Source organism: Heptranchias perlo, chromosome 23, assembly GCF_035084215.1.
Source record: "Heptranchias perlo isolate sHepPer1 chromosome 23, sHepPer1.hap1, whole genome shotgun sequence".
Taxonomy (NCBI): domain Eukaryota; kingdom Metazoa; phylum Chordata; class Chondrichthyes; order Hexanchiformes; family Hexanchidae; genus Heptranchias; species Heptranchias perlo.
The window spans coordinates 20,104,075-20,130,878 of record NC_090347.1 but is presented as its reverse complement, the minus strand read 5'-3'; the positions used below and the strand labels follow the sequence as shown (position 1 = coordinate 20,130,878).

Sequence of the window (26,804 nt, the reverse complement as noted above, 5' to 3'; positions counted from 1 at the left end):
GGATGAACGGACACCGCGCAACAATCGCCAAACAGGAGGGTTCCCTCCCAGTCGGGGAACACTTCAGCAGTCATGGACATTCATCCACCGACCTTCGGGTAAGCGTACTCCAAGGCGGCCTTCGAGACACACGACAACGCAAAATCGTCGAGCAGAAATTGATAGCCAAGTTCCGCACCCATGAGGACGGCCTCAACCGGGATCTTGTGTTCATGTCACGCTACACGTTACCCCACCAGCGAACAAATGTTATCTGTTTTTAATATAACGGGTTAGTTGCTGTCTTTTCTATGTTTCTACCTCTCTATCTCTGTTTTTTTTTGTTTGTTATTTTTTTGGTGATTTGTATATTCTGAGACCTGGCAGGTAACACCTGTCTGTCTGCACACTGATTGCCTTGGCAACGGGCAGTTGAAAAAACTGTCTGTAATCACCAAGCATTGTTCTGTGAATTATAAATGCGATTTCATTTCGAGGATTTCATTTTCACATCGTTCACCTGATGAAGGAGGACGCCTCCGAAAGCTTGTGAATTTAAAATAAAATTGCTGGACTATAACTTGGTGTTGTAAAATTGTTTACAATTGTCAACCCCAGTCCATCACCGGCATCTCCACATCATATTCAAAGACAGAATTGGATTTCTGTTTTTGTTTTGTTTCTCCCAAGAACATTGTGAGTTCAGGCCTCTTTACTTATGTACATTACACTTAGAATTTGAATGATGCAACTTAAGTCTCATCTCACTGTCTCCTGCTCTAACTCAGTCTTCCCGGTATCTCAAACCTGTGGAACGTCTTACCTCCCTCAGGCTATCTTCCTTCTGCAAATCTATTGGATTTTAAAACCCAAGCTCGGCATTACCTAACTACAACTTCTTAATTTATCTTTTTTCCATTTTTTTTTCCAACCTCTGTATTGTCCTGCACTGTGGGCTTTGGCCCCATACCTAGGTTTTTCTAGAAAAAACACACTCGTCATTGGAAATATAGAGAAAATAGCTTTTGCGATAATTATGAAATTAAAATGATAAATATATATATGTATGTATGTATGTATATGCGCGTGTGTGTCTGTATGTACATATACATGTTCTAAAAATGTCTTTCTGTACCTAAATGCTTTGTGGCTTCATTACAAAATCATGACAATTTTAACATCATGATAACTTTAAAAAATGTATGTAACCAAAAAAATACCATAATCCTCAAGCATCTTGAAAGGATTAACACTGAAGTTAAAAGGTGCTATGTTAATTTACCCAGAGATTACATAGCTTGCCTTTAACTCTGTATCGTAAACCTTTGGTTACTACCAGCAATATCTGGTACATCAGTTATTCAGAGACATATTATTGCATTGACACTATTAAAGCACAATTATTTTTAAAATGTTATTCTGTATTCATCCGGATAGAGTTGTTGCTTGAGTCTGGAATATCTACTGCCACTAACTCCCGAAATATATTCCTGACACGTCTATAAAATGACCAGCTTTGGAATTGACTTTGAACGATGATTAGAGATATGCTTTCCTGACACAGGTTCACACCTGAATTTGTCATTTAATTTTGGGACTGATGATGGCCAATCACAATAGAGAGGTGGTCTCCAAGGTAAGTTTCAAGCTTTATATATTTATTCCACAATGCAGTATAGCAAGTAGGAACAGAAAATACTTTTGAATGCTGCACTAAGATGATCTGCCATTCACTTGTACAGTGTATTGTGTTTCTATTTTATTATTTACAGAACAAAAATCTTCAGAACTAAGGAAAGATCCCTTTGGGCCAGGATCACATCAAGAAGTTTTCCAGATAGATATATTAGAACATCATTCCATTTTCCTGTATTTCTTTTTAATAATAAACATCAATATTTGATACAAATGACTATGCTCTGACCTGAAGCCCACAGTCTACCCTCAAGTCGCAGAATACCATGCAAGATAACACTCTGTTGGTATTTAAAGATAATATATATTCCTCTGACATTACAAATCACCTTCAATATGGATTTGGAAGTGAATGGTAGTTTATATGGCACCCGGGTGCTTATCTAATGCTATCTAGGCAATATGGTCATACTAAAGTCACTGCCGTGCTGAATCAAATGTTTACAAATGCCTGTGGAATGAAAAAAAAGAAAGTAAAACTGATTACAATTTTTTTTTGAGTAGTGAAAGGTCACAATAACATCTGGCCACAATGCATCAATTTTTGAAAGTTCATGGTGTGGTCTGTTATAAATTAAAATTAGATTCCCCCCCCGCCCCACCCCCAAGGGTTCAACTGTGTTTTCCTTGTTGTATGAACTTGCATTCATTTTGCTATGTGCTGTTGTGAAAAACAGAATGATCACTGCCAGTGACTCCTCAGTTACTACGCTGTTTGTTACAGCTACAAGAATGGCCCCACATACCATTCCTATTTTGCTGCTCGTGGCTAGAACAATGGGTCCATGTGACTAAATGTTGTTCTTCATAGCAATGACAATGTCCCCATGTTATGTTACTCTGTTGTTCTTCACAACTAGTACAATGGCCCTACATGATATTACTGTGTCATTCTTTGCATCTGGAGCAATGTCTCCATGGAAAAGAAATCAAGTGGAACGGAAAAATCATTGTACATGACTCCTAACAAAGAAGTGGGCTTGGCATAAGACTGATTACTGGACTTGACAAACTTGTGCCGAAACTATTTTTGAATTTATTAACATAGTAAGAGAAATTTGTCAGCAGTTAACGAATTTGCATTTGATACATTTTTGCAACTACTTCTCACTATGATCAAATTTGAGGACAGAAGAAATGGGGAAAAAAGTCCACTAGCGAAAACCACGTGTCCTTGACTCATGCCATTAGAATGGGGGATTCCTTGTGTTGGAGGTAGTTATACTGTGGAAGAAAATCCATTCACAACCATCACCCATTAACTTCGACTTATATCTCATGGATATTTCTCCTGCTTTAAACCCAAAGACAGATAACTTGTCTTATTTTTGAAAAAAACTCTTTGCATTTTGTAAGAACCTATGAAGAAAAAAACTTACATCACAAAGACTGTGACTTTAAAAACCAATGGCCAATAACTTCTTGTGATTCATGCAAAATATTTTTGTCTTTGTGAATGACAACTCACAAGTTAACAGACAAAGAAAAGGCAGACTTTTTTCAAAGCTTCAGATATGAATCTGAAGATTTGTCCAAAGAAACTATTTTTAAAAAGCAATGTTAAACTTATTAACATTACAATATTGGTAACACAGGTAAATTATACAAGCTTATTGGGAGAGTCACATTGTAGTGGTCATGCAGCAGTAATAAAGTGAAAACTAGCCAACAAAATTAGTTGCAAATAGCCAGGATAGCAACTAAATTAGACCTGTTGGTTTTATATATAATGGGCGCATTGAAACTAACAATAGCCACCAGATTTTTGACTTGCCAATTGGCTACTATAGTATCAGGTTATGTTTTTCTCCCACTATGTATAGATATACATTTTGAGGAGATTCATACACTTCTCAGCTGATCAGAATGTAAGCCCATTGGGGTAGCATGACTAATTCTAAGTGGGCAAAATGTCTGCCCCGCCACTTCTTTTGCAGTGGCTAGAGTCCTCTTTCTTCTCAGACCAGGGCAGGATGTCACACTGGATGCTCTTGTAATGGTTCTTTTCCTTTTAATCGTGGGTTTTTTCTGTGAATAAAATCTGTGCAAGGCTGCAAGCAGCAGATCACTGATTGTCTTCCACACAATAACTCTTCAAAACTAAGAAAGAAACACTGTTTAGCATTGTTTAAACAAAAGAGGAAAATCCTGCTAGTGGGGTCCTGGATCCTGGAGCAAGGCTGCTAGCAGGTCGATACAGGATGCCTGGCTGGCTGGTGTTATTGGAGGTGTGTTGGGGGGTGGGTGTAAGGCTTCTCTTAGCTCGGAAGAGGCTGCCTTGCTGGGTGGCCTGAGGAACATGGATGTTGTTGGTTGAATTAGTGGCAGGTTGGTGGCTGTGACCTGGATCACCTGATTCACTCTCTGTGTAACTGTAGGCCTGAATTCTTGAGATGCCTTTCTGCTGCCGTCTCCATGAGTTGTAGTATGTCGGATCACTTATGTAGTGATTAACAAAAGAATGTGTCTTCGGTCTGTTCTGATCGACTTCACATTCACTATCACTTCCCTGTGGAAGAAAAAATAATTGTCAAAAGTTTAATGATTACAATTTTTAACGTGCCTGTAAAAAAAACATTCTTGACAGATGCACAGTTCAATTTTAGAATTTTTTATTGTTTCTTGTCAGAAGCTGCTGCATTTAAGGCTGTAGGAGTAAAGAAAGTAATGAAAAGACCATAAAAAAAATACTAAATATCAATATCTGATGGCAAAAACAAAATTTTTGACAAGTGTTTCTCTTTACATGGAGTTTAGGGAGGTAAGTTATTGAGTATGCACCAACAGTGGGGAGCCTTACCTGCTATAAGCACATATCGGAAAACTGGGGGTGTGTTGCCTGCATTTTTCCGTAATGCGCTGGCAGCGGGTGTAGTTCCTGCCACCAGTGCATATTTGCAAAATTTAGTTTCCATCGTATTACGGCATCTCTGATTTTTGCCAAAAAAACAGACATGGACAACTAAAGAGGTAAGGGACAGTATAAGACATAAGGAAAGGGCATACAAAAAGGCAAAAAATGGCACCGATCCTGGCGAATGGGAAAGATACAAAGATCAACAAAGGGTCACAAAACAGATAGTAAGAGCTACAAAAAGAGAGTATGTAAAGAAACTTGCAAGGGATATCAAAACCAATACGAAGAACTTTTATAGTTACATTAGGAAAAAGAGGGTGGTCAGGAGCAGTGTTGGCCCCTTAAAAACTGAAAGTGGGGATATTGTCATTGACAGTGGGGAAATGGCGGACATGTTGAACGATTACTTTGCGTCAGTATTTACAATAGAAAAAGAGGATAGCATGCCAGAAATCCCAAGAAAACTAATATTGAATCGGGGAAAGGGACTCGATAAAATTAATATAAGTAAAGCAACAGTAATGAAGAAAATAATAGCACTAAAGAGTGACAAATCCCCAGGACCAGATGGTTTTCATCCCAGGGTTTTAAAGGAAGTAGGTGAGCAGATTGCAGATGCCCTAACTATAATCTTTCAAAGTTCTCCAGATTCAGGAACTGTCCCTCTGGATTGGAAAATTGCACATGTCACTCCGCTTTTTAAGAAAGGAGAGAGAGGGAAACCAGGGAATTATGGACCAGTTAGCCTAACATCTGTTGTGGGGAAAATGTTGGAGTCTATAATTAAGGATAGGGTGACCGAACACCTCGAGAATTTTCAGTTAATCAGAGAGAGCCAGCATGGATTTGTGAAAGGTAGGTCGTGCCTGACAAACCTGATTGAATTTTTTGAAGAGGTGACTCAAGTAGTGGACAGGGGAATGTCAATGGATGTTATTTATATGGACTTCCTGAAGGCATTTGATAAGGTCCCACATAAGAGACTGTTAGCTAAGATAGAAGCCCATGGAATCGTGGGAAAAGTACGGACTTGGTTAGGAAGTTGGCTGAGCGAAAGGCGACAGAGAGTAGGGATAATGGGTAGGTACTCACATTGGCAGGATGTGACTAGTGGAGTCCCGCAGGGATCTGTCTTGGGGCCTCAATTATTCACAATATTTATTAACGACTTAGATGAAGGCATAGAAAGTCTCATGTCTAAGTTTGCCGATGACACAAAGATTGGTGGCATTGTAAGCAGTGTAGATGAAAACATAAAATTACAAAGCGATATTGATAGATTAGGTGAATGGGCAAAACTGTGGCAAATGGAATTCAATGTAGACAAATGTGAGGTCATCCACTTTGGATCAAAAAAGGATAGAACAGGGTACTTTCTAAATGGTAAAAAGTTAAAAACGGTGGATGTCCAAAGGGACTCAGGGGTTCAGGTACATAGATCATTGAAGTGTCATGAACAGGTGCAGAAAATCATCAAGAAGGCAAATGGAATGTTGGCCTTTATATCGAGAGGACTAGAGTACAAGGGGGCAGAAGTTATGCTGCAGCTATACAAAACCCTGGTTAGACTGCACCTGGGGTACTGTGAGCAGTTCTGGGCACCGCACCTTCGGAAGGACATATTGGCCTTGGAGGGAGTGCAGCGTAGGTTTGCTAGAATGATACCCGGACTTCAAGGGTTAAGTTACGAGGAGAGATTACACAAATTGGGGTTGTATTCTCTGGAGTTTCGAATGTTAAAGGGTGATCTGATCGAAGTTTATAAGATATTAAGGGGAACAGACAGGGTGGATAGAGAGAAACTATTTCTGCTGGTTGGGGATTCTAGGAGTAGGGGACACAGTCTAAAAATTAGAGCCAGACCTTTCAGGAGCAAGATTAGAAAACACTTCTACACACAAAGGGTGGTAGAAGTTTGGAACTCTCTTCCGCAAACGGCAATTGATACTAGCTCAATTGCTAAATTTAAATCTGAGATAGATAGCTTTTTGGCAATCAAAGGTATTAAGGGATATGGGCCAAAGGCGGGTATATGGAGTTAGATCACAGATCAGCCATGATCTTATCAAATGGCGGAGCAGGCACGATGGGCTGAATGGCCTACTCCTGTTCCAATGTTCCAATCAGATCAAATCAGGACAAATATACAACTTCAAACTAATCTAATGCTTAAGCATCACTTTTCACAATTTACAACTCAGCTTCCATGAAGCAAAATTGAGTTTCTTCATTTGACTCAATAAAGGAGAAACAGCAAGGTCTTAACAAGATTTAAAAAGAATGTATATATGCATTTATGAATTTCTAAATCACAGGCAAAGTCATTGCTTTAAGCTGGGCGTTCATTCAGGGAAACTGTTCAATAAAAATGATAATAAAATGTTTCTGTGCACCATAACAATATACATTATTTAGACATGAGATACTACTTTCTTGTTTAATATTATTAGTATGTTTTTTATTTATCATTTGGGAATTACTCTAGAACTGACAGTTATCCAAACTAATGGAATTGAAATGAAGTTGCTTCAGAGCACTATTCTACCAAGATATCAGAACTTCAATCAATAGTAATGGAAAGTTGAAATCTTGAAAATAACCATTATAATTAAGAATAGTCCTGTAAAGTCCCCCAGTAGCTCACTGTGCAAATGTCCTGTATTTTTAGTAGTAAACGATACAGAGCAGCAAAGCCCAAGTTTCAATCCTAGGTCTATGCTGAGTTCATTGATTTTATCTGGCAGGCTCAGATGCGACAATTAGCCTCAGTATCTCTGGGATATGGAGGGGAATAGTAACCAAGATGAGAAGTTGTTCAGTGCAGAGGCTGAAAGAGGAAATAAGGGAAGATTATCTTTGACAGACTGAGGGTGAGACCTGCGGGAGGCAGGAGAGAAAGAAAACTTGAAAGGAAAGGCAAGAGGGTGGAACAATGTGAGGCGATCTAAGAAAAAGGTACCAGAGGTGTATGCGGAGAGACCAAGGAGTGGTTTAGTGATAAAGGCCACGCCACCACTGTGGAATGGGGTGGTGCAGGTGATTAAAAGTATAGCCAGCCCGGGAGGCTTCAGCAAGGGGCAAGGTGGCGTTACTCGAGAGCCAAGTTTCTGTCAAAGCTACGCTGTCAATCAATGCAATCGTCCACAATGTCCCTCTTAATTAATACTTCTAACAACTTCAATTTCACTGAGAATATTTTGAAGAACATGGTTTGCATCAGGCTAAGTTTCAGCAGAAACTGATTTTCAATTTTAATCACAGTTGACATCTGTATTTTATAAACTTGGCAGCTTCTTAAGTCCTTCGTAAATTAGCTCTAACCTTTCATACAAAGGAAGCATTCAGTAGCACACGACATGCATACACATACACACACACACGTGCATATTTTCAACGGGACAGCTCTTCATTGATTCCTGGAGATTCAGATCACTGTTTTGCCCCTTTTTTGGCCTGAACTTTGTGAATATGGTACCACTCTCCCCTCTAAGTCAGGCCGTGGTTTCAAACCACAATGCAGGACATGACCTCATATTCTAGACTGACATTTCAGCACAGTACAAGAAATTACTGCATTGTTAGAGGTGCCGTCTTTTGCATGAGACTTTAAATCTGCCTGTTCAGGTGGATCTAAAAGATCCCATGGCACTACTCAAAAAAAAAGATGGACTCTCCCAGTGTCCTGGCCAATAGTTATCCCTCAACCAATACCACCAAAACTGATTAACTCATTGCTGCGCATAAATTGGCTGCCACATTTGCCTTCGTAACAATATTGACTACACATCAGAAGTAATTCGTTGGCTGCTTTGGACATTCTGAGTACATGAAAGGCACTGCAAGTTATTTCCTTCTTTATTTTCTCTGTTATTTTAGTGGAGGCATTAACTCATTTATTTTAAGTGGGCTATTGCTTTTGTTAAAATAGTGAATACAAGCCTGTTAAACATTCAGATGATAACATTGCCAACAGGAATTATAACCTTACTTGAGTATCAAGAAAATACTGCAAATAATTGACTGTCATTTTTTTAAAAGAGAGATTTTAATATAATTTTAAAGATTTGAAAAGATCTTGAAGGAAAATGAGAAAGGAAGAAAATATAATGTAAATTTTAAAACTTGGAAAACATAAAGTGCTAGATTATAAAAGAAATAAGAAAGAGTATGCATGGACACGCGCACGATTTGGGGAATAGTCATTTAGAGATTCTCACAAACCTCTTTTGTGAACACCAGCATAATGATTTTATACAATATATGAATAATGTGTGATGTGATAGAGCAGCTGAGCAGGTCAAACTGCAGCATATGTCTTGCCTTAGGCCAGGCAGCTGTTTGTTTTGGTCTAACAAGGACAGTATAATTCCTAATCTGGTTGTACAAAACATTAGATTAATTTTTCCATTACAAAGCCACTGAAGTAGGTTTTTCAAGAACTGGACAAAATCATTGGTTTTACTGTTTCTAACTTCCATCTTTCACACTATCTCTTGTATCCTTGCCATTGCCTTCTTTACAATATCTTCCCCCCCCACCCCCCGCCAGCCAAAAGGTGCTCAGTTATCCAGCAGTACAACAGACCATCTGACTTTCAACAAGATTGCTTTAGGTTTCACTCCCAGGGCTTGGAAAAATGATAAAATAAACACTGCTGTTTTCCACAGCTCCAAGGTAGCTCCTACAAAATAATCAGAGAACAGCACTGGCATCATTCATACCAAAATCTACACTACCCATCTTGCTCTCTTAACTGCATGGAATCACAGAGAAAAACAAAGAAGGAACACTATATTGGCAAAATGGTGAAAATTATGGAATAATATTATTCTCTTTTAGGTTATTCATGTCCTGCAAACGACAAGAGGTAATTTTATAAGTAATCTTGCTCACTATTAGCAAATGTCAAGAAATCATGGGCGCATTGTTGCAAGCACATACTCACAAAATTTACATTAATCCCAGTCAAGATGGTGCAGTGATAACCCACTTTGTCAAAGCTGCTCTGCAATCCTGGTTGCTAAAAGGTCTGGGAGAGCTACCCAAAATGGCTTTCTTTCAATTTCTGTGGGGAAGCTTAGTGCCTCCCTAATTGCCTGGTAATTATGGTTCTTTCGTTGTGCAGGGAACAGCAGGCATAAGCCTGCAATCCATCACTTTATAGCACAGTGCACTGTCGTACCAGACCACCTTGAGCGGAATTTTCTCCTTTCTTTACCACCTTCCCCCCATATCATTACTCCTCCTATCCGAAAGGTAGTCATTCAGGCTATGTACAGTTCACAGGTCTGACAGTCCTCCAGTACTTCATTCAAGTTACTATTCGCTATTTGTAAACCTGGACATTTAAGGGCTGATTTAAACTCCCGCTCGGCTCTCCACAGCATGAGGCCCAGGGAAGTTTAACCCCTGGGTCTCATCTGCATAGGCCCGTCAGTCTTCCACCTCGGCGGGGTGTGCTAGCTGGCTGGTGGTCAGGAGCGGTATTTTGGGCGACAGGATGCCGCTGTCAGGGACCCAAAGGAACTATCCCCGGCATTCATGTAATTGTTTGGGACGGGCGTCGAGAGGGCATTGCAATCAGGGAAAGGGAAGCTCAAGAACTCCTGCTCCTCCTGGCCCCATAAGGAAACAAAAAAAAATTAACTCACCTTTCTGGGCCTCTTCTGGCTCCGGATGCTCTTGCTGCTAGGTAGGCCTGGCAAGGATGCCACAACAGCTTCCCCGCACAGGCCACGGGTTAAAATTGCTGTTGGGCACCAATGATATCATCAGAGCCTAATCTGCATATTTAAAGAAGGACCCCACTGCCTTCTGGTGGATGTTCCTCTCACCTGCTCAAAAGAGCAGATTAAAATTGTAGTAGGATTGGTAGTGGTAAATCAACATGCCCAATTTAACTGCCCACCCACCCAGTTTCCTCCTGGTGAGCACAGTTAAACTTGGCTCTTAAGTTTTAAAGAAAGAACGTACATTGATATAGTGCCTTTTACAAGCTCAGAATTTTCTAAAGTTAATTAAGTATTTTTGAAGTATTCTCACTGTTGCAATGTAGGAAAACATGGCAGCCAATTTGTGCACAGCAATGAGATAAATGACAATATAATCTGTTTTAGTGATGTTGGTTGAGGGATAAATATTGGCCAGTACACTGGGAGAACTCCCCTGCTCTTCTTTGGATTGTGCCATGTGATCTTCTATGTCTACCTGAGACGCCAGTTTAACATCTCATCCCAAAGATGGCATCTCCAACAATGCAGCATTCCCTCAGTACTACACTGAAGTGCCAGTCTAGATTATGTGCCCAAGCCTCTGGGGTGGGGCTTGAACCCACAATTTTTTGGCTTAGTGAGGAAAGTGCTACCCCTGAGCCAAGGCCGACACCTGTTGGCAGGTGATTTTTCTTTCGGGGGGGGGGGGGGGGGGCAACATCACAGATGAGCCCAAAGTTGTCTTCACTTCACATCCAGACACATGGCACGTTCTAATGGCGGTCATTGGATGGTAATCAGGAATGGATCCCTGGATGATTCGCAACTTCATTAGCCTGGGAAGGCTAAGGTCAATTCTAGTGCACCTACTACTGCTCTGGTTCAGATAATTTAACTCAGTACGGATCAGGAATCTGCTCAGTACCTCAAATGGTGATGCAGTTACCAAAGTGAGCCATTGCGGAAGAAGAAAATAAATACAATATCAACGACACCAAAAAGTGCCTTTGAAGGGCAAAGAACGAATCATATTATAAACACTGATCAGGTCCAAAGAGACTTTTAAAGGCTTTTGTCTAATAATTGTCAAAACAAAATAAGAACCATCCTTCAATACATAGGTAGAAAATCAATTATCAATTATTGTACCACTGTCTATGTTCTTGGTTGTACAGTCTTAGCAGGGTACATTACCTTTTCTCTGATCCCTCCTCCGGGGTTGTCCCTGAATCCAAGCAAAAATATCCATGTTGACAAGTGGTCTTACAGCCAACCCACAATTGAATTGAATTTGCATTCCCCTTCGACTGTAAGAATTCCTCAGTTGTTTGAGTGTCAGGAAAACCATTAAAACAACCCAAGACGATTGCCACACATTTTCTCCTGTAATTGTAATCTAACTGTACATCCTTAAAGCTGGTCACCGTACAAGCGCGTGGAACACCTGGGCGTAAGCACTCAAGTTGAATTGTGATGATGCATTTATGTTGATGTTTAAAAATCAAATTTTGGAATTGGAAGCTAGAAAAAAAGACAACACAGAAGTCCTTTACAATTTCCTAACTGGGAAAATGCTAGTGGATTTATACAGTTTTTACTTGTCAACTTTCCTACCTCAAACAAAGTTTGCTCGTGAATTTCACCAACTCATCTTAACTATATCCTCACTTTGGTATCTTGATCTCTGAGACAAAAAAAATGCAGCAACACAGCGAGCATATGTTGCAATGTGATTCATTGTGCATAGATGGTTTGTCACTCACTTTCTTGGTTTTTTTAAGTCTGAATTTCCTTGGTCTGAAAAACAGCTCAAAGCAAGAAACTGCTATTGTTTAAAAATCAATAGATGGTATTCAAAATATTAAACATATTGAGACCAAAATTGTTACTACTTTAGGCCCAAGCTGTAATACAAGATCTGCTAGCCAGCCAAATAGCATGTTACGGTGAAATGTACAGCATAAAGAAAGTTCCATTCATCTGAACAATGGTCAAACAAGAAATCATGGGAGTCCTGCTAATGTCCCAACGCTGCTCCTTATCTTATCCTTCCTATGACTGCGGCTGTTGTTTCCAATTTCATAGCAATATCAGGCACTGATCAAATTGCAGCCAAAACATCATCCCATCAAACTACAAAGCTTAAACTTGCAACAGCAAATATAACATACTGCAATAAAAAAATTGTAATAATTTAGCAATTAAGAAGAAAACCAACACATTCCTTGGATACAGTATTTTGCTTAATCAAATACTTTGTGATTACTGGTGAAATATATGGCAACCATTTAAGTGTATACAGACGGCCAGAGACAGGACTGACTGCATTTTAAACCAAAGAAGAGCTCACTGACATCATGTGAATCTTAATGCAACTTTTTAAATAACTCCATTCAAATGGTGCCAGACATAGCCAACTTAAGCTATGTAAAAGACAAGTTCACCTTCAGTAACGTGTGATCCAAATTGAATGCACTTTTTTATCAGTCACAGTACTCTGGTCTCTAAGCCTTTGCATGCACTTTCCACTGAAACTAAACTACCACTCCTTTGCTACGTACCATGATAGGAGATTCATATTAGACCTTGATGTGAATATGCTGATTCACAATAGAATTCATGTCTGCTATCTTGTCATGAGTTTTTATTCTGAGCTAAGGGCAGAACACGTAACTGATCTGTTCACAACAACAATGCAATTATAAAGGGCCTTTAATGTAGAAAAATGTTCCAAGGTACTTCACAGAGGCGTAAACAGACAAAAATGGACACTGTGTCTAAGAAGGAGCAATTTGAAGAAGTGACCAAAAGCTTGGACAAAGAGGTGGGTTTTAAGAAGGGACTTAAAAGAGGCGAGGAAGTGGAGAGGCAGTGAGGTGTAGGGAGGGAATTCCAGACCATGCGGTCTGGATGGCTGAAGGCATGGCTGCCAATGGTGGGGTGAAGGGGGAATACACAAGAGGCCAGAGTTAGACAGAGAACTCTGAGGGGGTTGTAGGGCTGGAGAAGTTTACAGAGATAGGGAGCAGTAAGGCCATGAAGATTTAAACACAAGAATGAGAACTTTAAATTGGAGACATTGGGGAACTGGAAGCTAATTGATGTCAGCAAGGATTTGTGAGCAGGACTTGGTGCAGAATAGAATATGGGCAGCAGAGTTTTGGTTGAGCTGAAGTTTATGGAAGGTGGAGGATGGGAGGCTGGTCAGGAGTGCATTGGAGTAGTCAAGTCTGGAAGTTACAAAGGCATAGATGAGGGTTTCAGCAGCCAAAGGGCTGAGGCAGGAGTGGAGGTGGGCAACATTATGGAGGTGAAAGCAGTTGGGCTTTGTGATAGAGAGGATACGAGGTTGAATGCACAGCTCAGGATTGAGATTGCAAGCAGTCTGGTTCAACCTGAGACGGTGGCCGGGGAGGGGATGGACTCAACTTTGGTTCTCCCAATGTTCAATTGGAGAAAATTGCAGCTCATCCAAGACTAGATATCGGACAAGCAGTCTGACAACACTGAGGCAGTATAGGGGTTGATGGAGGTGATGGGAAAGTAGAGCTGGATATCGTCGGCGTACATTGGGAAGCTGACCGCATGTCTTTGGATGATGTCGACAAGGGGCATATTTAGATGAGGAAAAGGACGGGGTCAAGCATAGAATTTTGGGGGACTCCGGAGATAATGGTGTGGGGTGGGAGGAGAAGCAGTTGCTGTAGATGCTCTGGATACAATTGGATAGGTAATATGGAATAAACAAGGGCAGTCCCACCGAGCTGGACAATGGAGGAGGTTGTGATCGACCATGTCAAAGGCTGCAGAGAGGTTGAGGAAGGATAGTGCACCACTGTAAAGGATCTCATTTGTGACTTTAATTAGGACCATTTCAGTGCTGTGGTAGGGGCAGAAACCTCATTGGAGTGATTCAAACATGGATCTGGTGAGGGATGGCTAAACCAGTCATGCACCAGAATCATTCAAGTCTGTATCCTTTGGATTTAATGGAACAAATATGGGAGCCACACCGGGAGAACAACTAGGATGTGAGAGTTTAAGGGTTTAACTGGGGACAAGGGCATCAAAGGTGGAGGAGAGCGAGTGATTGAGCAGTAGAAGTATCATGGCAAATGGAAGGCCAAAAGGCTGGTCAGTTGGCAGCTGGAAAGTGCAATTATAAATGACTTGGGGGGGGAGACTTTTTTCCATGGGTGCATTGGAAGGGGGTAGGAGGTTGTGATAATGAGGGATAGATGGAACTGGTTGGAGATGGCCTTGTCTGTGATCGAGACCATGGGAGCCATGTAAGATAGGAAGTTTGAGGGGGTAGCTGTTAATATGGTGAAGAGTTTATATGGGAGAGGTTTAAGGAAGACAGGAGGGCAGTAAAAGCAGATAAGAGAAGGCAAGGTGAGTTGAGATGGAGATTAAAATCACTGTGGATGAGTTGTTCAGTGCAGAGGCTGAGGGAGGAAAGCAGGGAGGATATCTTGGCGTCAAAGGACTGCTGAATTTGAATGCCAGTTAAACTTGGGATTTAAAGTCACAGCTCTTCAGAATTTGTCCATAACTCTGCTAATCAGGGCTATTGAGGTTGCACTCATCTACTAGGAAAAATCTTGGTAGACTTGACAACTGACTGAAGATGTGTCACTGAAAAAGTTAAAGGTTCTGACTGAACAACACCATGGACCCATGATTGGAACTAAAAAGATATCAAGCCATCACAGCATTTGGTCAGTTCTAAAAAAAAAATTCCTTCATCTTCAAATTTCTCAGTCATTCTTCTCACTCCGATCCACGATGGCTCAGTAAGTTATTCAGTGAATGGTCAACCCATACAGACCTAAAAGGTCTGAGGCCTGTGCAAAATTAACTGCCATCACCAGAACAGCATTATGCGTCCACAATTGATCTCGATGTCACTGGGCTCAGCATGGGAAGAAAAACTAATTCCCATTCCTGAGTGTTGACATGCATCCTCTTTCAACTATGCTAGAACAGAGGGAGAACATGACTGTAGACTTTTCTATAATGGTCATATATGTGGCAATATGTCCCTTCACTGAGTCGAGTGTCTTATCTGCCTTCATGAGGCAGTGGACTCAGATCTGAACAAAAAACTAACAAATGTTGAAATCATAATGCTGCTGAGCTATCTTCTTTAAATACATTTTTTTAGTAAAACAATTCAATTGATAGAAATGGACTTTACATAATCACCTTGGTGAGTATTGGTTAAAAGTAAATCCCAAGCACAGTGCAACACTTCTGGATTATTTAGTTTAAAATCATTTGGTATTAAACTTGTAGTAAGTTACCTCTCCTAAATATGCATCTTCTGCCTATCACACAGTGTAAAACAATCAAACAAAAAGAGCTTCCACCAATGAAGAGTTACTTTACTGTTCTGCTGAAATTCAACACAAACTTATCACTCCTCATTTCCTGACTTTTTGGGCATGTTGCCAATGTCCTTTGGAGAAGGATTGCGTTACCACAAGGACATAGTCCAGCACAATGCACAGCTATCATCTTACAAAAGCTTTCTACTGAAATCAGATCGCTCTATACTCTCCAGGGACTTTTACTGGTCTGCATGTTTGGTTTAAAACGGCCGAGTCTTTTTGAAATGAATAAATGAAGCGCTTGTAGTATTTTTTACTCTAAACCATACTGCAGTCGCACAAAGATAACCTGGTTACTGTATACACCTACATTTCCTGCCAAACTACACCTATTACAACTTGTCAACACCCACTTATTCATACTTAACAGATTAATTTACATTTAAACAATATCTAAATATTCAGACAAATGTCAGCCATTTTCTCTCACAATAATTTACAGTGGATGGTGTCAGCTTGACTTATTTGACAGGAATCTGGATTAGATATTTGAGGGTTCAGGTCCCACACCAGGATTTGAAGAAACAGGGACCAACACCTGTGCAGAACAAAGGATTTGCTGCATTTTTGTTTTATTCGTTGATGCAATGTGGGCGTCACCGGAAAGGCAAGCATTTATTGCCCATCCCTAATTGCCCTTGAGAAGGTGGTGGTAAGCCGCCTTCTTGAACCGCTGCAGTCCGTATGGTGAAGGTTCTCCCATAGTGCTGTTAGGTAGGGAGTTCCAGGATTTTGACCCAGCGACGATGAAGCAACGGTGATATATTTCCAAATTGGGATGGTGTGTGACTTGGAGGGCAACGTGCAGGTGGTGTTGTTCCCATGTGCCTGCTGCCCTTGATCTTCTAGGAGGTAGAGGTCACGGGTTTGGGAGGTGCTGTCGAAGAAGTCTTGGCGAGTTGCTGCAGTGCATCCTGTAGATGGTACACACTGCAGTCACGGTGCGCCGGTGATGAAGGGAGTGAATGTTTAGGGTGGTAGATGAGGTGCCAATCAAGTGGGTTGCTTTGTCCTGGATGGTGTTGAGCTTCTTGAGTGTTGTTGGAGCTGCACTCATCCAGGCAAGTGGAGAGTATTCCATCACACTCCTGACTTGTGCCTTGTAGATGGTGGAAAAGTTTTGGGGAGTCAGGAGGTGAGTCACTCGCCGCAGAATACCCAGCCTCTGACCTGCTCTTGTAGCCACCGTATTTATATGGCTGGTCCAGTTAAGTTTCTGGTCAATGGTGACCCCCAATATGTTGATGGTGGGGGATTCGGCGATGATAATGCCATTGAAGGTCAAGGGGAGTTGGTTAGGCTCTCTCTTGTTGGAGATAGTCATTGCCTGGCACTAGTCTGGCGCGAATGTTACTTGCCACTTATGAGCCCAAGCCTGGATGTTGTCCAGGTCTTGCTGCATGCGGGCATGGGCTGCTTCATTATCTGAGGAGTTGCGAATGGAACACTGTGCAATCATCAGCGAACATCCCCATTTCTGACCTTATGATGGAGGGAAGGTCATTGATGAATCAGCTGAAGATGGTTGGGCCTAGGACACTGCCCTGAGGAACTCCTGCAGCAATGTCCTGGGGCTGAGATGATTGGCCTCCATCTTCCTTTGTGCTAGGTACAACTCCAGCCACTGGAGAGTTTCCCCCCAGATTCCCATTGACTTCAATTTTACTAGGGCTCCTTGGTGCCACACTCGGTCAAATGCTGCCTTGATGTCAAGGCCAGTCACTTTCACCTCACCTCTGGAATTCAGCTCTTTTGTCCATGTTTGGACCAAGGCTGTAATGAGGTCTGGAAACAAGTGCTCCTGGCGGAACCCAAACTGAGCATCGGTGAGCAGGTTATTGGTGGGTGAGTGCCACGTCGACGACACCTTCCATCACTTTGCTGATGATTGAGAGTAGACTGATGGGGTGGTAATTGGCCGATTGGATTTGTCCTGCTTTTTGTGGACAGAACATACCTGGGCAATTTCCCACATTGTCGGGTAGATGCCAGTGTTGTAGCTGTACTGGAATAGTTCGGCGAGAGGCGCTAGTTCTGGAGCACAAGTCTTCAGCGCTACAGCCAGGATGTTGTCGGGGCCCATAGCCTTTGTTGTATCCAGTGCACTCAGCTGTTTCTTGATATCACGTGGAATGAATCGAATTGGCGAAAGGCTGGCTTCTGTGATGGTGGGCATATCGGGAGGAGGCCGAGATAGATCATCCACTCAGCACTTCTGGCTGAAGATGGTTGCAAACGCTTCAGCCTTGTCTTTTGCACTCACGTGCAGGACTCTGCTATCATTGAGGATGGGGATGTTCACAGAGCCTCCTCCTCCCATTAGTTGTTTAACTATCCACCACCATTCACGACTGGATGTGGCAGGACTGTACAGCATTGATCTGATTCGTTGGTTGTGGAATTGCTTAGCTCTGTCTATCGCATGTTGCTTCCGCTGTTTAGCATGCATGTAGTCCTGAGTTGTCGCTTCACCAGGTTGGCACCTCATTTTTAGGTACGCCTGGTGCTGCTCCTGGCATGCTCTTCTACACTCCTCATTGAACCAGGGTTGATCCCCTGGCTTGTTGGTAATGGTAGAGTGAGGAATATGCCGGGCCATGAGGTTACAGATTGTGCTGGAATAAAATTCTGCTGCTGCTGATGGCCCACAGTGCCTCATGGATGCCCAGTTTTGAGCTGCTAGATCTGTTCTGAATCCATCCCATTTAGCGTGGTGGTAGTGACACACAACACGTTGGATGGTGTCCTCAGTGTGAAGACGGGACTTCGTCTCCACAAGGACTGTGCGGTGGTCACTCCTGCCAATACTGTCATGGACAGATGCATCTGCGATAGGTGGATTGGTGAAGATGAGGTCAAGTAGGTTTTTCCTTTGTGTTGGTTCGCTCACCATCTGTCGTAGGCCCAGTCTAGCAGCCTTCAGGACTCGGCCAGCTCGGTCAGTAGTTGTGCTACCGAGCCACTCTTGGTGATGGACATTGAAGTCCCCCACCCAGAGTACATTCTGTGCCCTTGCTACCCACCGTGCTTCCTCCAGGTGGTGCTCAACATGGAGGAGGACTGATTCATCAGCTGAGAGAGGGCAGTAGGTGGTAACCAGCAGGAGGTTTCCTTGCCCATGTTTGACCTGATGCCATGAGATTTCATGGGGTCCGGAGTCAATGTTGAGGACTCCCAGGACCACTCTCTCCTTACTGTAGATCACTGTACCGCAACCTCTGGTGGGTCAGGACATACCCAGGGATGGTGATAGAAGAGTCTGGGACGTTGGCTGAAAGGTATGATTCTGTGAGTATGGCTATGTCAGGCTGTTGCTTGACTAGTCTGTGGGACTAGTTTTTGGCACAAGTCCCCAGATGTTAGTGAGGAGGACTTTGCAGGGTCGACTGGGCTTGGTTTGCCTTTGTCGTGTCCAGTGACTAGTGGTCTGTTCGGTTTTATTCTTATTATGACTTTTTGTAGCGAGATAGTACATCTGAGTGGTTTGATAGGCCATTTCAGAATCAACCACTTTGCTGTGGGTCTGGAGTCACATATAAGCCAGACCGAAAGGGCATTAGTGAACCTGTTGTGTTTTTAAGACAATCCGGTAGTTTCATGGCCACCATTACTGATACTAGTTTTTTTTTATTCCAGATTTTTACAATTTAATTAATTGAATTTAAATTCTCCACCTGCTGTGGCAGGATTTGAACTCATGACACCGCATTATTAGTCCAGGCCTCTGGATTACTAGTCCAGTAACATGACCACTATGCTACCATACCTGTTATCCAATTTTTGGAGCTGGTGTCCTTTGGATAAGTCTTATTACCATCTTTATTACTGTGGGTAGATGTTAAAATCCAATGATACTATTTGAAGGGCAAGGAGTTCCTCTCAAGTCCTGGGCAATATTCTTCCTTCAACCAATACCAAGAAAAAAACATTCATTGATCATTCATTCATTTGCTGTTTGTAAAACAATGTGGTTTACGTTGGTTGCTGCAGTTGCCTTCACAACAATCACAGCACTCCAAAAATAATTCATTATGTTAAGTATACTGAGATGTTTCAACATAATAAGTTGACATATAAATGCTGGCTTTTTAAATTTTATAGTATGTTATTAATGATGTCCCTTCAATGGGGAGTCTCAACCTCACATATCTTCATATATACAAAAACACATAAATACAATAATCATTCTTAGTTTATTCTAACATTTGTGAAGCTCTGACAACAAGAGTTAGTGGGAAAAAAAATCAAGATTAAAACAGATTGCAATCTTTGCTGTCTTACTTGTTAATGTTGGATTCCTTTGCTCAAGAAATCTGTGACACTCAAACCTCTTTAAAACTGGCTCCATAATAACTTGACCTGAATTAGTTTGATGCAAACATTCTGTATTGCTACCAGTTTAGCAAATGCATGTCCAGGGCTAACCAAGAGTGGAAGTGGATACCTCCTTTCAGATGACTCATTTTTTTCAATTATTTAATCTCTGAAGTTTCACAAGCATGAAGCGAAAATTAAAAATCCTTTCATAATAAAATTACAGTGTGTTTGTAACAAAGAACACTGGGACTGCCATTCCTATCTATATCATTGAAAGTCTTGCATCTAGCTCATGTCCAAAGCAGCACACTTTTCAAAAGTGTCACACCTCACAAGGGTTACAGCTCAAAGTATCACTCATCTGTCGGGCAAAACAAATGTGATTGACTCAAATAACCAATATCTGTTAAATTACCAATCCCAGCACCAGGTTTCAATTTCTTCCGTCCACCTAACCCAAGTCTCATTCCCTAGCTCCCTCATGCAAATGCGACAAAATATAACACATCCCAACCTCCCATCCTCAAAGAGAGACAAGATTGTTTCTGTGGTAATCAGAGGTTTGGGGCCTGTAGCCTGCCTCCAGCTCTCCATGGCAAAGGAAAAGAATAAAGTACAAAACATAAAGGAAAAAAAAGAAACAGACTTAAAGGAGAAAGGGAGAAAAGTGTGCGAGAGGCTTACAAAATACCAATCATACACCAAAAGAGAGAAATCAATACACAGAGGGACAAAGAAAAATACTGAAGGGCAGAGACTGCGAGAGGTATACAGAAAAGAGGACCTACACAAAGGGAGAGTTGGAGACAAACCCAGGCGTACAGAGACGACAATGAATGTCTGTAATATAGAGAGAGGGGGAGAGAAATTGGGAGACAAAAAGAATGGAAGACATACACTCACACACACAAGGATGGAGACAGAAAGAAAGAGAGTGGGAAAAAAGAAGAGACACTGACAGGCAGAGAGCTATTTATTTTTTTCTTCTAATTATTGTCTGTCACCACCAGATGATGTGGAGATGCCGGTGATGGACTGGGGTTGACAATTGTAAACAATTTTACAACACCAAGTTATAGTCCAAAAATTTTATTTGAAATCCACAAGCTTTCGGAGGCTTCCTCCTTCCTCAGGTGAATGTTGTGGAAATGAAATCCTCGAACCCTTCGCATTTATAAATCACAGAACAATACCTGGTGATTACAGATAGTCTTTCCAACTGCCCGTTGCCACGGCAATCACAGTGTGCAGACAGAGAGGTGTTACCTAAAAGGCCACCGAATATACAAACCACCAAAAAAAAACAGAGAGAGAGAGGCAGAAACATAGAAAAGACAGCAAATGACCCGTTATATTAAAAACAGATAACATTTGTTCGCTGGTAGCGTGACATGAACCCAAGATCCCGGTTGAGGTCGTCCTCATGGGTGCGGAACTTGGCTATCAATTTCTGCTCGACGATTTTGCGTTGTCGTGTGTCTCGAAGGCCGCCTTGGAGTATGCTTACCCGAAGGTCGGTGGCTGAATGTCCTTGACTGCTGAAGTGTTCCCCGACTGGGAGGGAACCCTCCTGTCTGGCGATTGTTGCGCGGTGTCCGTTCATCCGTTGTCGCAGCGTCTGCATGGTCTCGCCAATGTACCATGCTCCAGGGCATCCTTTCCTGCAACGTATGAGGTAGACAACGTTGGCCGAGTCACAGGAGTATGAACCATGCACCTGATGGGTGGTGTCCTCTCGTGTGATGGTGGTATCTGTGTCGATGATCTGGCATGTCTTGCAGAGGTTACCGTGGCAGGGTTGTGTGGTGTCGTGGTCGCTGTTCTCCTGAAAGCTGGGTAATTTGCTGCGAACAATGGTCTGTTTGAGGTTGGGTGGCTGTTTAAAGGTGAGTAGTGGAGGTGTGGGGATGGCCATAGCGAGGTGTTCATCGTCATTGATGACATGTTGAAGGCTGCGGAGAACATGGCGTAGTTTCTCCGCTCCGGGGAAGTACTGGACGACGAAGGGTACTCTGTTGGTTGCGTCCCGTGTTAGTCTTCTGAGGAGGTCTATGCGATTTTTCGCTGTGGCCCGTCGGAACTGTCGATCGATGAGTCGAGCGTCATATCCCGTTCTTACTAGGGCATCTTTCAGCGTCTGTAGGTGTCCATCGCGTTCCTCCTCGTCTGAGCAGACCCTGTGTATTCGCAGGACCTGTCCATAGGGGATGGCCTCTTTGACGTGGTTAGGGTGGAAGCTGGAAAAGTGGAGCATCGTGAGGTTGTCCGTGGGCTTGCGGTAGAGTGAGGTGCTGAGGTGCCCGTCTTTGATGGAGATTCGTGTGTCCAAGAAAGAAACTGATTCTGAGGAGTAGTCCATAGTGAGCTTGATGGTGGGATGGAACTTGTTGATGTTATCGTGTAGTCTCTTTAGTGATTCCTCGCTGTGGGTCCATAGAAAGAAACTGTCATCGATGTATCTAGTGTATAGTGTTGGTTGGAGGTCCTGTGCAGTGAAGTAGTCCTGCTCGAACTTGTGCATGAAAATGTTGGCGTATTGGGGTGCGAATTTGGTCCCCATGGCTGTTCCGTGTGTTTGGGTAAAGAACTGGTTATCGAAGGTGAAGACATTGTGATCCAGGATGAAGCGGATGAGTTGTCGGATGGCGTCTGGAGATTGGCTGTTGTTGGTGTTGAGTATTGATGCTGTCTCAGCGATGCCGTCATCGTGGGGGCTACTGGTGTAGAGTGCCGAGACGTCCATCGTGGTGAGAAGTGTTCCTGGTTCAACTGGTCCGTGGGTACTGAGTTTTTGTAGGAAGTCTGTAGTGTCGCGACAGAAGCTGGGGTTACCAACAGTTACCCGCAGATCCGACCAAAGAACACACCCACCAGCTCAACAAACTGATCAAGACCTTCGATCCAGACCTTCAAAGCATCCTACACGCTCTCATCCCACGTACTCCCCGCGTGGGAGACTTCTACTGCCTCCCAAAGATACACAAAGCCAACACACCCGGACGTCCTATCGTATCAGGCAACAGAACCCTGAGTGAGAACCTCTCTGGATACATCAAGGGCATTCTGAAACCCATCGTACAGGGAACCCCCAGCTTCTGTCGCGACACTACAGAGCATGGTACATTGGCGAGACCATGCAGACGCTGTGACAACGGATGAACGGACACCGTGCAACAATCGCCAGACAGGAGGGTTCCCTCCCAGTCGGGGAACACTTCAGCAGTCAAGGACATTCAGCCACCGACCTTCGGGTAAGCATACTCCAAGGCGGCCTTCGAGACACACGACAACGCAAAATCGTCGAGCAGAAATTGATAGCCAAGTTCCGCACCCATGAGGACGGCTTCAATTGGGATCTTGGGTTCATGTCACGCTACACGTAACCCCACCAGCGAACAAATGTTATCTGTTTTTAATATAACGGGTCATTTGCTGTCTTTTCTATGTTTCTGCCTCTCTCTCTCTGTTTTTTTTTGGTGGTTTGTATATTCGGTGGCCTTTTAGGTAACACCTCTCTGTCTGCACACTGTGATTGCCGTGGCAACGGGCAGTTGGAAAGACTATCTGTCATCACCAGGTATTGTTCTGTGATTTATAAATGCGAAGGGTTCGAGGATTTCATTTCCACAACATTCACCTGAGGAAGGAGGAAGCCTCCGAAAGCTTGTGGATTTCAAATAAAATTGTTGGACTATAACTTGGTGTTGTAAAATTGTTTACAACCACCAGATGAGACCAACTATCCTAAATAAGATTACATTAGGGATGACGTTACAAGGCTCTGTTGGTGCCTCCCTAGTGGCAGGCATGGGTTGTGAAATTGGTGGCCTGAAATTGAGAATCCCTACGTGGTCAGTTTTCGGTAAAATATTAAGATGCCTACGTGGCAAAGAAGCAGAATGCAAAATGGTTAGAAAGGGTTAATTAGTTAGTAACTGAGATTGGTACAAGTGGCCTGGCCTCCTGCTGGGCCATATGTTTGCGTAGTCAGCAGGTTTGCATGGTCTTATCAATGTAGAGTCTTTGATGTGATTCAAGGACTGGTCTGAATGTCTCCATGTTTATGGCAGATCAATATAGGTAACGAGCTTAGCCAAAGTTGAAAGACATTCCAGGTTGGGAGATAAGGAACAGAAGGGACAGGGAAGAACATTCCAAGTTGGAAGGTGAGGAAGTATCCCCTTTGATGTCTAACAGCAACATGATCAGCACATGGACGATTTATGATTGGCCGGAAATAATGTAACCTCGCATGGCAACCTATGCCCGGCCGGAAATAATGTAACCTCGCATGGCAACCTATGCCCGGCTTATGATTGGTGTTGACCCTCGTTAAGTATGTTCCAACCCTATTGATTTGTATAAAAACGTGTGGATTTCTGTATGTTTTTGTTCTTGCTCTGCCAGCATAGAGGGACTCTATTAGGAGTCCAAATCAATGCTGCAGACTAAGAACCCTGCTATTAAAGTTGTGATGAACTTTAAAATGTATTCGACTTCAGTTTTTACTGAACCAGACTGAGGGGAAAGAATCCGGATCGTCAAAATCATGTCCAACTCGTAGTGCGTTGAAGATGTGATCTTTACGGGGCAAAGGAAGCAGAGCTGCTGGAAATAGAACCCAAATTTCAATCCAATAATTATTCAAATGAGGTCCCAGCTGAACTTCATAACCTCAGGCCTAGCCATGTTGCCTAATCCTTAAAGTATGGTTGCTATTGTTTGAGTTGATGAACTGTAACATCTTGCATAGCTTTTTTGGCCTGCACATTTCTGTTGTTGCTAACGAATTTGGGAGGATGGGAATCTCATTGGATGTTTCCATTGTGCTTTATAAGTGTGATGAGGAGGTTGATTTCATAAGGGGACAAAATAGTCAGGTTCAGTGAAACCTCAAGCAGTATGTTTGTTCCTGTCATTACCCAAGGAAACATTCTCATGGGCCATGACACTCTTATCCGGGTATCTCAGAAGAAACCTGTCTTCTTCATCTCTTCATAGAGGCAGTGACCAAGATGTGCTACTTTCTGTGGGATGACTTACAGACAACTTCAAGGTCTGGGATGGCTCTTCCCAAGCTGCGAAGGTCACAAAGGCATTAAGTTTCTCTGCAACAGCATTGTTCCGGGCCATCGTTGGGCGCACCTGCCAGATATGCCAGTCAGCAGTTTATACCGACATAAAGCAAGTAAATGCTGCCATGTTTGCCAGTGAACACATCCTTATCACTTTGTTAGTGGAAAGAAGAGCCCAACTCGAGAGGACACAGAATGTTTATTCGGTGGCAGCTTTTCCAAGAGCCCAGGGCATTCTCACTGGAACGCATGTGACCATCGAGGTGCCACATGTCAACTCTAATGCACAAATGAACAGGAGGAACACTACTCTGTAAATATTTAGGTGGTATCTGACTGCAGAAACATGGGGCAGAATTTTAACTTTGAAAAACGGGTGGGTTGGGGGTGGAGGGGGGGCATTGAAAATCGCATTAATTTCAGACCCTCCGGTTTGCACCAGGGCGGGATGAGGGGCGGACAACCAACCTGCTCCCAGGAGGCGGGTTGGTCACTAAAACATTTCCAGGAGGCTATGGGCCTCCATTTTCAAAGGTTTCGTGATTTCAACCCCTGGAAGACGGGATTCCCAGGCCTTCTCCTTCACGCCACGTGAAAGGAGATGGGAAGGCCCGAAACTGCAGGTGAGTACCTTTCTGGCACAGCTTGTGCTTCCCCCTGGCCCAACAAGCCCACCTGCAGCGACCGCCACGATGATCGCAAACACTGCCCCCCCACTGATCTCCAATCCTCCCCCCCTCCAATGATTGTGGACCCCCACCATGACCCCCATGACTGACTCCTCCGATGACTGACTCACCCCCCACCCCCGTGAACCCCCCCATGCCCATCGGTGCCCCATGCCCACCCATGCCCCAAAGTGCCCCCATGCCATCAGTGCCCCTGTGCCCACACATGACCCCACCCCTCCATCCATAAAATCAAAGACTTACCTTTTCACGTCCTCTGCCTTGCTCTGTTCCCGTCCGACTGAGACCAACCTGTGAATCAGGCCAGCCAGTCGGACGGCAAACAGACAGAAAAAAATAACAGATGTCCTTACATCAAAATCGTAAGGACGTTTGGGAAACCCATACGTTTTTTTATTCATTCATGGAATGTGGGCGTCGCTGGCAAGGCCAGCATTTATTGCCCATCCCTAATTGCCCTTGAGAAGGTGGTGGTGAGCTGCCTTCTTGAACTGCTGCAGTCCATTGGTGAAGGTTCTCCCACAGTGCTGTTAGGTAGGGAGTTCCAGGATTTTGATCCAGCGACGATGAAGGAACGGCAATATATTTCCAAGTCAAGATAGTGTGCGAGTTGGAGGGGAACGGCAGGTGGTAATGTTCCCATGCGCCTGCTGCCCATGTCCTTCTAGGTGGTAGAGGTCATGGATTTGGGACGTGTTGTTGAAGAAGCCTTGGCGAGTTGCTGCAGTGCATCTTGTAGATGGTACACACTGCAGCCACGGTGCACTGGTGGTGGAGGATGTGAAGGTTTAAGGTAGTGAATGGGTACCAATCAAGCGGGCTGCTTTGTCCTGGATGGTGTCGAGCTTCTTGAATGTTGTTGGAGCTGCACTCATCTATGCCTTTTTTACCTCTAGACTTGACTATTCCACTGGTCTCCTGGCCGGCCTCCCACCTTGCACCCTCCATAAACTTGAGCTCATCCAAAACTCTGTTGCCGTATTCTAACTCGCACCAAGTCCCGTTCTCCCATCACCCCTGTGCTTGCTGACCTACATTGGCTCCTGGTCCAGGAACATCTCGATTTTAAAATTCTCATCCTTGTTTTA

General features: G+C 43.2%; 2 protein-coding genes across 3 annotated transcripts in view; both read right to left on the bottom strand.

Moving 5' to 3' along the window:
- The window catches only part of rpl38 (ribosomal protein L38), a 535,859-nt gene that overhangs the window by 70,446 nt on the left and 438,609 nt on the right, over positions 1–26,804 (bottom strand). The gene's annotated exons all lie outside the window — the stretch shown is intronic.
- The window catches only part of sdk2b (sidekick cell adhesion molecule 2b), a 712,889-nt gene continuing 688,362 nt past the window's right edge, over positions 2,278–26,804 (bottom strand). For both annotated transcript variants that reach the window (XM_068004137.1, XM_068004136.1), the window contains one exon: positions 2,278–4,183. In XM_068004137.1, coding sequence (XP_067860238.1) covers positions 3,803–4,183 — 381 coding nt within the window. In that variant the 3' untranslated portion in view covers positions 2,278–3,802. The remainder of the gene's footprint in view (positions 4,184–26,804) is intronic.